Source organism: Anoplolepis gracilipes, chromosome 16 (assembly GCF_047496725.1).
Source record: "Anoplolepis gracilipes chromosome 16, ASM4749672v1, whole genome shotgun sequence".
Classification (NCBI taxonomy): domain Eukaryota; kingdom Metazoa; phylum Arthropoda; class Insecta; order Hymenoptera; family Formicidae; genus Anoplolepis; species Anoplolepis gracilipes.
Genome location: NC_132985.1, coordinates 4,167,483 through 4,178,737, shown reverse-complemented (window position 1 = coordinate 4,178,737; position 11,255 = coordinate 4,167,483). Strand labels below are relative to the sequence as shown.

At 30.7% G+C, this 11,255-nt stretch overlaps 1 protein-coding gene across 2 annotated transcripts in view; it reads left to right on the top strand.

The window, feature by feature from the left end:
* The window catches only part of LOC140674843 (phytanoyl-CoA dioxygenase, peroxisomal-like), a 35,365-nt gene extending 32,479 nt beyond the window's left edge, over positions 1–2,886 (top strand). Inside the window, exons 3-7 of one of the 2 annotated variants that reach the window (XM_072908701.1) lie at positions 553–764; positions 1,401–1,637; positions 1,738–1,942; positions 2,038–2,199; positions 2,274–2,886. In XM_072908701.1, coding sequence (XP_072764802.1) covers positions 622–764; positions 1,401–1,637; positions 1,738–1,942; positions 2,038–2,199; positions 2,274–2,411 — 885 coding nt within the window. In that variant the 5' untranslated portion in view covers positions 553–621 and the 3' untranslated portion in view covers positions 2,412–2,886. Of the gene's footprint in view, positions 1–533; positions 765–1,400; positions 1,638–1,737; positions 1,943–2,037; positions 2,200–2,273 lie in introns of those variants that run through there. The other variant, XM_072908702.1, reaches the window with a different exon arrangement.
* The last annotated feature ends 8,369 nt before the right edge of the window (positions 2,887–11,255 follow it).

Below are 11,255 nucleotides of genomic sequence, written 5' to 3'. Positions count from 1 at the left end.
CGCCTTTTTGAACAAAGTCCCCTGGGATATTGATAGTAAAATTTGTTATATTCCTGCAAAAGAGATAAAATTGTATATTGTGTAAATAAATGAAAGAATATTTCTCGAGAATTTATCGCGTTATCACAATTTCAGGTTTCGTGTAAACTCACGAGCACAATAGCTGATGTATTTGCGATTATAAAATACTTTTTTTTAATGGAAGTTGAACATGCGACAAAAAGATCTCATTATTATTGAAAAAATTAAGATTAATTTATTTTATTATTTCAATTTGTAGACTTATAAATTTATATTAACTTAAATTTATGTTACTTATATTATCTTAGAAATATATATATCCCTCACACACATACACACACACACACACACACAGAGAATAAGCTTGAAATGATGATTTCATAAATATTAAATACTCTGTTTAATAGAGAGAGAGAGGGAGAGAAAGAATGAATAATTTAATTAGTAACAATGTAAATAGTTACTTTAACAATTTGTATCTCTTGTATAAAGATTTTTATTATACAAAACAGAAAACTTTATATGTTTCAGAATAGCAGCAGTTAAGATAAAAGAAGTCATCCAGTGTCAATTGTATTGAATAATAGAAAATCATAAATAATGACTAGTCCATTATATTTGCGTTACACAAAAGATATAGCCAATCGTCTCTCGATAAAGCAAAGGCTGTTCTACGAAAAGAAAGGTTTTTTAGTATTTCGTGACCTTATATCGCAACATGAGCTTGATGAATATCACAAAAGGTATATATTTATCTTTTCATCTTATCTTTTATTCTATCATCACATGTCCTTTTAAAAGCTAATTTTTAGAAATTAAGTAGAGAGCATTTATATATAAAGAAACAAAATCCATTATATATATTTTTTAGTTTTTTCTTTGACCATTGACTATTCTATTAGCTTTTAAAAAAGCCTGAAACATTTATTCAGTAGATATATAGATTATTTGTACAGATATTAAAAAAGCTTTTAAAGCAAAAATATCCGTAATTATACTATCATTGATTCAAAATTTTTGTCGACGATTCGACGACTACATAATATAATGTATACAGCTTAATAATCCAATGTTACTGAAACATTCTCGATGTTTCGGTAAATTTGCTCACGATATTTTAACGCTCACGCAAATACCGCAAACCGACTATGATATCACAGATGACTGATATCTGAATATTCAAACGAGATATCTCTGAAATGCTGGCATGCAGTAAATTGCAAATGAGTTTTCTTTGATATCAATTACGTCTTCAATTCAACGTGGACTCATAGAGTAATATATGTGTATCTCAATATATTATTTTATCGAAAAAGAATTGTAAGATCCATTTTAAAGGCTACATACGTCCAAAATTGTCTCTCTCTTACTCTTTTCAGATTTGACGATATTGTCGAAGGCAAAGTTCAGCGAGACGGCATCACAGTGATGTATGATGTGAAGGACAGGAAGTCGGTAAATAAAATACAGGACATAAATCGAGACCCGATATTCCGTCATTATATCGAGCACAAGAAAATCCTCGACATAGTTGAGTGCTTTACGGGACCAAACATATTAGCGATACACAGTATGCTTATTGCGAAGCCGCCCGACATTGGTTTCGGTAGTTCAAGGTGATTGTAGGAAAAGCCTTGAAGTTAATATTAATAGCAGCGTACTCTCCTCATATATATGTAAAGCTGATAAAATAAATAATGTAATGCGCTTCTGCAGACATCCACCGCACCAAGACCTGTACTACATGCCAATACGTCCGGCTGATGGTATAGTGGGAGTGTGGACAGCTATGGAACCGTGTAATAGTGAAAACGGATGTCTCTTCGTAGCACCTGGAACACATACCGTAGACCGTATATATGAGCACAGATATCCTTTGAATTCGGATGGCACGATAAACAAATTTTATCACGGAGTACACGTAAGATATCTTTTTTTTTTCATATATCTATCCTATTATATATATAAATTTTATCGTTTTATTAAGTGATGTTCTCTCTTTCTCTTCTGCCGAAGGACTTGCCTCCGATCAAAGAATGGGTGAATCTCGAGATGCAACCCGGCGACACGGTATTCTTCCATCCGTTGCTCATTCACGGATCCGGCGTCAACAAATCCAACAGGACGAGACGGGCCATTTCTTGTCACTACTCGGCAGCAGATTGCAATGTGATCGATGTATGTAAACAGACCGGGCGTACAAGTCCACCATTACAAAAAATTTTAATAATTTTAATGTATTTTTGTAATAGGACGACCCATCTCAAGACTCTATCAGAAGTGAAATCTTGGACTATTTGAAGAAAAAATATCCTGATATAGATTTTAAGTACGGGGATGTATGGCGCTTCAAATCTACGCTTGTGCGTGGCCTTCGGTCTTCCTTTTAAACATTTAATGATCAAACTATAGTATTTTAGAACAAAGATAATAGTTGGAGATAACGTTAAAAACATACTTTCGATGTAAATCATATTAATATAGGGGAAAAGGTCAACATGGAATTCATTTAATGGACAATAGAAGGTATAATATTCGGGAGAAAGATGGATAAGTAACATCACCACAGAAGAAGAATTAACGACAACGACGGAACTGTCGCCGTTATTATTTAATGAATTAAAATTGCGTCGATGTCGCTGAGAATTTGGTTGAGGGACGTAACAATGCTTTGCAAGGGGATCTTTGTAAGTGTTCTCATGTTGCACGCTTAAACTTGATGTGCGACAGACGGCCAAGCAAATTTGAAAGTAATCTTGATTACGTATACGTAGTCTCCCTCCATCTTTTTGCATCCTTGAAGAGCCCAACTTTCGACCTCTCATTTGTAAAATTTGCTGAAATAAATTTATATCTATTTTATAATTTAGCAAGTTTAATTTAATTAATAAATTAAATTAATCAATATTGTGAATTTTCTGTCCTGAGTGTTAAATCTAAGCTTCTTATATTTCACAAGTATATAATTGTAAGCTGTAGAAAAACAAGCTTATAAAATTGATAAATATCTACCCTGTCAGGATGAAGACAACAAGAGACGCAATATTCATAAATAGTACAGCATCCTTGAGAATTGCACGTTTTACAGCTATATCTCTCATTTTTGCCCATAGATGAAGTCTCTTCATTCTTTAAAGCCTGCTTCCGTTCTATTGTACAGCATCCATTTGACAGAACTTCGTGTCTTGAACATACTATACCACGTTCATCTACTATCAAACCTTTTCCCTGATAAAATAACATATATTATAGAATTGTTATGCCAAAATAAACTCGTAATAATAAACTCATTTGAACATAAACACATACTTGAACAGAATTACGACAGGGCTGGGTAGAAGCATTGTTCTCATTTAAATTATCCATATTTCCTGTATTATCTGCTCGATCAGGCATTTCCACTTGCCACAATAAAGGTTTATCGGATGCTCTTAGTTCTTCTGGAAGCATATTATCATCAGCCATCAAATCATCATTATCATTAAGCATCATAGGATCCATATCATCAAGCTCAATGTCTAGGCTCAATAAGTTTTTCTGTAACAGAAACATGACACATTTTTCTGTAATAAAAATTTTACGGAACAATACACTGACTGCCTCAGGCCGATTAGCTGATAATCCAGGGATGTGTACTTACCTTTTCACTTCGGAATAATGAAAAGGCACAATACGTCAGTGACAGAGCGAAGATGAGTCCAAGGACGACACGTCGTCTGATTAATCTAATCAGACTCGCGCATCTTCCAGGCATCCTTCTTGACGTTTCACTGACCAACTCCTCAAAACAGTTTGGAATTTCCCATGCACGTGATCGCCGTACATGATATATGCCTGATCATCGTATCAGAAAAAAACGTAACGCATGATCGCGAAAAGGTTTAGCGAAGAGAATATCAAAATGTAATCTCAAATTTGCAGATTCAACGTAAAAGAGAGATACAGCGAGATAGGTTATATTATCGTTAGCTTGGATACCACGAGCATTATTCTATCGAGTGTTCTCGCACGATATCAGCGTTTCATTATTTCAATAAAAAACGAACGGAAACGACTTTGATTACTGTAAATTCAACGTGTTTTGTTAATCGCACGAGAAAATGGGCAGGCAAACAACACACAACAACAAGGTACGTGAAGCTCTATCCCATTTCGGTTGCACTTTTTGCCCGCAGATTCTTCTCTTTCTTTCTCTCTTCAACGTTCGAAGATGCATATATATTTGTCTCGTTTCTGGTGCAGATCATTCTAGAGTGCAACATTATGACAGTTCTTTTTGCTTACATTTTTCACGTGTAATTAAAAGTAACATCGCATTATACGTGTGTTTTTAGCATTTTTTTATATATTTAAAATATAAAATAGAACACGTGTGAAATGTCACAGCGAAATAATATATAACAAAACTTACCGACCACAAGCTTGCTAGAAGCGTTATATTTAATTGCGAAGCGTCATGGTAGATGTCACTACATGTATTATTTAAGAGATAAAGTTTTTACTCGAATAAACGTAAAAAAAATATTTTAATGTTTGTTTGATAATTTTATCGATATATAAATCATTATTGATATATCTTTATACATGCGATGTAAAAGTTGATGAATATCATGATTAATTGCTTATACAATATTAATATATATGATCATATGCATAATATATAACAAATGTCTTAATTATATATGTTTTATCAATAAATCATTTACTAATTTAATAAAACAATCAAACATACATAAATCGATGTAGATTATTTTTTTGTTTCATAATGGCTGAATTTTTTCTTTCTGCGTAAACATATTTGTAAAAAAAAAACCCATAACGAAAACGAAAAGGAATTAACGAGATTTTAAAAATCACTTTTTTAAAAATATTCAAGTTTTATTATGGTTTTCGGACTGATTCAGTGGTTAATATCCTTTGTAATATTTTTAATCGTATTGACAATTATTACCTGGTCCGCTGTGCATCTAGGCAAGAAAGATCATAACTCCACAGATACTCGCCTCAGATTTTTCGATTTAGATCACTCGATCCAAAGAAAGAGGTACGTTAAAAAAAAAAAAAAAATAGCTTTTACCTCTTTTAATTTAATTTACATATCTATTTCTTTTTCAATAAATCGCTTTTCTTCATGTACGTAGCTTATCAACGTCGCGAGTGATAGAAAGTACCGATGGCCCGGCATTATTCGCAAATGACCAAGGTTCTGAAATACCAGATAGCGCGGAATTTTATAATTTTATAGTGAAAACTTTTTTAACTAAGAATAGCACTACTAGTAGTACGGGGGATGATACTGTAACAACGATATCTACATCCTCTGTCATCAATAATGACATAATGAGTGAAAATGTTGCTATAACGTTATTTACACCTTCTATCATCAGTAATGACTCAACATGGAATGAAGGGGCTGCAATAATGATATTTACATCTTCTGTCATTAGTAATAATAACACAACATGAAGAAAGAAAAATATTATTCTAATAAACCTCTTTTATTAAATAATCAATCCAAAAATTATAAAATTACAACACATTACAACACATACACGCACACAATATACATTATCGCAAAAAAATTTCTTAAATAAATTCTTTCACAGATCGAGTCATATTTTTTCAATAAATAATAGAGCAATGTTAAAATATTTTGACATGAGAGCAAAGTTTTTTGACATGAACAAATTACGAAAATTTGATTCGTATCAATCATTATAGAGTGAAATTTTTTGATTTCGTTTCCTTCGAAACGAAATATTAAATATCAATTTTATATAATAATTTATTTATTAATGCAGTTTATATTACTTCATGTATGTAATATCTATAAAACTTGATTAATTGTATCATATATTTAGTTTGATTACATATGTGCTATTATTCGAATAAATGTTACTCGTTTACCTTGACGTTTTCGAATTTTATAATTGCAATATGTATATATATATGCGAGAAAGTTAGCTTCCAAAAAATTTAGAAAATGAAAGACATTATAAAGATTCAAAATTAAATGAAGACACAATATTGTATTATCCTCATACAATAAACGTTGGAAATGTTTTATCTTTGTTCTTCGACTTGTTGCGACTTTTTCGTATATTGAAGGGTGTAGTACTAGCAGGTAGACAGAATTTCAACATAATTATAATAGGACTAGCTATTAAGTTGTTATCCATTGAAACATGATCAAACTTTTTATAATCAAGCTTTTTTATCATCTTTTCATAACTGAAATAACAAAAAAGGACACAATTGGACGAGAGATCTATCAGAGATAATTTTATTTTATACTTTTTTTTTTAAAGATAAGGGATATAATTTTAAACATAATATTAATAATTTTTATCGATTATTCAAAATGTTTGCATACATTAGAAAAAGTAGAGGAAAAATTATTACACTAAAATTATATTCTTAATTATTTATTTACAAATACGCTTTAAAAATACTAATTATAAGTAACATATTTTCTTAAAGTTAAAATATAAATACTAATAATAAAATAATATCTTGATATATAAAATTTTTCGGATTAATTTTTATTATAGGCGCCAGTCGGGATCTTTCCTTTTTTTTATGCTTACCCACGTTTTTCCTTTTCTATGTCTCTTAAATTTACGATTTTCGATCTTTTCGTTTACTGGCTATTGGAACTTGGGACTTTAGATTGAAATGTCACACTTCTCTCTTTCTGGAGTTCAAATATTTAGAATACGAATATAAGATGAAAGAAACATACGAGAAGAGTTCGGTTACAAGAGTTCGGCGTATTACAAGTGTGTTATAAATCTGTCAAGGGTACGTATACATAGAAATATAGTCTAAACAGTCCCGTAGATAAGAACGTCGTCGGCATACTTTAATGTTTCTCGAATTCCCCGTGCCTTGCGCAAATGCCGATCCTAATTGGTCTATTTAATAAAATTATGTCATTGCTCTGGAAAATATAACTCATTAGGGGTTACAAGCCCCGTAAATTATAATTGTCACAAACGGTCGACTCATTGTCAGCCCAACTTTTTTCATATAAGTTTATATATTCTTATGTATAACAATAAGTATATAGAGTGATACATAGAAGATATTGTTGTCGAATACAATTGTAGACGCGATCTCATTCCGATCTCATTTCTCATTTGCGTCTTTATTGTCGTTTCGTGATGTCAGCAAATGCAACAAAAGACGCACATTGCAGTAAAAATAAAAACAAAAAATTGGCAAAGAGGGACAAAGAGGGGCTCTTGCGAAGAGAGAGTGGCAAAAGTGCTGTTACTCTTTTAGGCTTGCGAGATCATGACGTCGCATGTAATAGATTTGATTGGATTAAGTTAGGGTGTATATATATGTGAAAAATAAAAAATTAAAAATAATATTAATTTCTAAAATTTTAATTTGTATAGTAATAAAATATTTAATTAATATTCTTATAAGATAATAAAATATAATAATTGATAATTATTAATAATAATAAATTAATAAATAATTTATTATTAATTATCAATTATTATCCTTTATTTAATTTTTTATTTTTTAATTATTATATATACAGGGTGAATGATTTTAATCTTAACAAAGAAATATTTTGAATAAACAATATGTATATATGTACATATTGTTGCAAGGAGTGTACATATATGTGTGTGTGTGTGTGTGTGTAAAATATTTTAAACTTCTTTATAGATAAAGAACTTAACAATAAAAAAACTTATATTAATTATTAAACGATAATTTTTATTATTAAATTATTAATAATAAAATATTTATTATTATTTTATTTTGTTATTTAATTGTTAAACAATTTTTTTTTATAATATATGTAATATATGAGTATATATATATATATATTTATATGAGACTATTTATTTTATATGCCAAATTAACATAGCATCTGCAAATGAGGAAAACGTGCAAAAAATATTAACATATGCAGCCACAATCCATAATATGTGAGAAATTAACTTTCAATCACAAAATCAATAACTGTCGCAATCGCAAAAGTTATTTCAGATCAAAAACCGCGAGGGCCAATCAGCAATGAGAGCAGATTTCGCCACCCTCTTTTCAAGAGCCCCTCTGATAAATATCGTTACGAGGGGCTTAGGAACTTTTCAATGTGTACAACAATGATAATCCCCTTTGAAACTCTTCCTTTTCCATATCTGTCATATGAAAAATCTCACTTCCTGGACATTAATATTAACACTATGTCCGTCAGCTATATCCTAGCTAACGCTACTCACTGCCTCACATAGTTGATAACGCTGGCGAAAAATCTCTTATCGAGAATCAAATATAACTTTTTCTTTATTTATTTACAATTTGTTGATGGCCGCCTGACACCCAGATGGGAACGAAACTAATTAAACTTAAATAAGAAAAAGAAGAATGTGCAACAACGTGCGGCGAACAAAGACGGTGAACAATTGAAGTCGGCGTTGTCATGGCTCGTGGCGAAAAAATTGTCGCCATTCCCGATCAATGCTACGTTTATCGGAGATACCGTCGTGAATTATACAAGGAATTGGATATATTATATTTATACATGGAGGTATAATCATGTCTTTAATTCGACGCAGCATCGACCAGCAATGAAGCAAGTCTGTGTTTTTAGAAATGAAGCTTTCTGCCGTAAGGTGAGAATAATTGTAGTTTTGTGATTTTTTTATTCGCAATAAAATATTCTTTATAGTAATCTTCAATTAGCAATACATCTTTCCTCGATATCTTGACTGTTAAAAATAACGTTGTCGCGATATAAAATAGCGGTATGAATCATTTTTCACGATTGAAAGTCGCGACAAAAAATTCAGCCATCATAATGGAAGGATCATCTCAAGATCAGGCAATCATTATATTTTATAAGAAGAGAGGAGAGATATTCGATATTGCGTGTCAGAGAAATATTTGCTGACGGTTCAATTATTAAAAATCACATTGTAATAAAGTCAGCGACCGACGTTTTTCACGACTAAAATAAATATTGATAATATTGATACAGATTGTATTTATAATAAAGAGAGAGAAGGAAAAGATATAAATAAATAAATTAAGACTCTGATTTATCTTCTTTATTACTGTACTTCTGTATTATTGTATCTTCTTTATTACTACTTTTGTATTTATAGTAAAGAGAGAGAAAGAAAACATATAAATAGATAATTGAGAGACTCTGACTTATCTTCTTTATTACATACATGCCGAAACATGTATGTATATTTTAAACATAAATGTACACATATATCATAAAATAATATTCTATACCTAGTGCATATGTATATTTGGCTTAAAAATCTTTTAACATTAGAAGTACGGAGTCTCGTTTTCCTGACTATTTCTATTTTTTAGATTAACAAAACCTATTTCTTATATAAAAGATAACATTCTGATCTTAATTACTTTCTTTATTAAATGATTAATAAAAAGTTATAAAATTTCAGGAGTTTATCTTTTACATAAAAAATGGAGTAATTAATTTAAAAAAATATATAGAAACCTTCAACAACAAAATCAATAACTGCCGCAATCGCAACTGTCACAAAGGTTATTTTAGACTAAGATTCGCGAGAGCCAATAAAACCAGATTTCGCCACCCTCTTTTCAACAGTCTCTCTCTGACAAACATCGTTACGAGGAGCTTAGGAACTAATCAGAAATAATCGTTCAGTACTTCTAGTAAGCATCTTCTCTTATAAATTGCCTTATCTTTCTGACGTATATTCGAGAAATATTTACATTTATAAGCGAAATTTTAGTTTTTAATTTGTATTTTCCTGTTTGGTATTATATCGAATAGCTTTTTGGAATTTTTATTTGGATCAATTACTTCCATTGATACGAATATATACATTTACATATGTTATGATAAAATGTCAAAAAGTTTCATAAATATGTACAGAATTTATTTATAAAATTTTAGAAGATTTTTTTTGGCGATCATAGGGTATACCTTTAAAAAAGAATCGCATGCAATTTAAACATTAATTTTTCATATAGAAGAAGATCGTATCGATGATAATATCGATATGTTTTAAATAAGCTTGCAACTTTCCACGCATCTTTCTTCTCTAATTATGCGCACTTTTTGCGCTGTTGACAAGAATGTATTTCTTGTATTTGTATACTTAATAATCTATAATCTAACAATAAGTCATTTAAACAGATAAAAAATATGAGAAAAATAAAAATAATTATTACGATTATAGAAAAATATCATCGACATATAGAATGGACTTGAGCATCGCGATGTGGCAAACGTTGCGTCTCATAAAAATATATAGATCGAATATAAGATACCAATTTAGGCGAAGGGAACCGTAGGATTGGAGATGAAAGGACAAAGGTTCAGTAATATATAGATTAATTTCGGATATATTCGGCTTAATGCTAAAGGAAGATACAAAGATTATCTGTTTAACCACTACTCACCCTCTTTCTGCTGAGCTAATCTTCCGTCTATAGTCCGCCTGCCATAAAAAGGGAAGTGCTACATCTGAGGCCTACGTTTGTCTTTTACAAAGATGGTAATCTCGTAGACCTTCGTAAGAGACATACATAGGCCTCAGGTATAATATCTTTTTATCGTGTACGTTAACCCATCGTGATATGATCAGTCTTTTTTATATGTCGATGAAAAATATAAAGATAGGTTGCGAGATTTCTTTTTTCAATCAATCAATCATTTTCTTTCGCATCTGGGGAGCATAGGGCTGTCACGAAACACCTCCAGCGGTCTCTAGATTTCTTTTTTAAATAGGAATAAAAAACAAAAACTACAATAAAAAACTAGAATATATAACGAATTATATTTTAATGAGATTCCTTCCGTAATAAATTTATATTGCGTGAATTGCGTTAAAGCTTAAATTAGTTTTCTTTTGTCACTGTTCTACTAGATAGAAAAAGTTCTGGTCGACAAAATAAATTCTTTGCTCGCATCGTTTTTTACGTAATAAAATTGATAAAAAACTCATATTAAATATTTTCGATTTACAAATTTTATTCACAACATATCTATATATCTATACGATTAGTTGCGCACAAAATTGTTGCATGAATCTCGGTGAAGCCGCTCTTTAACTCCACGTTACCCTCTGTTTAAGAAAATTTGAAACGTTGTAGGCGTCATGTTTCACTAGAAGTGGTTTCAAGGAACGATTTACGTTATACAAAACTGACCACAGAACACGCATGTTAGTCGATTGCACTTACGTTATTTTTTGAACGAGATTTAA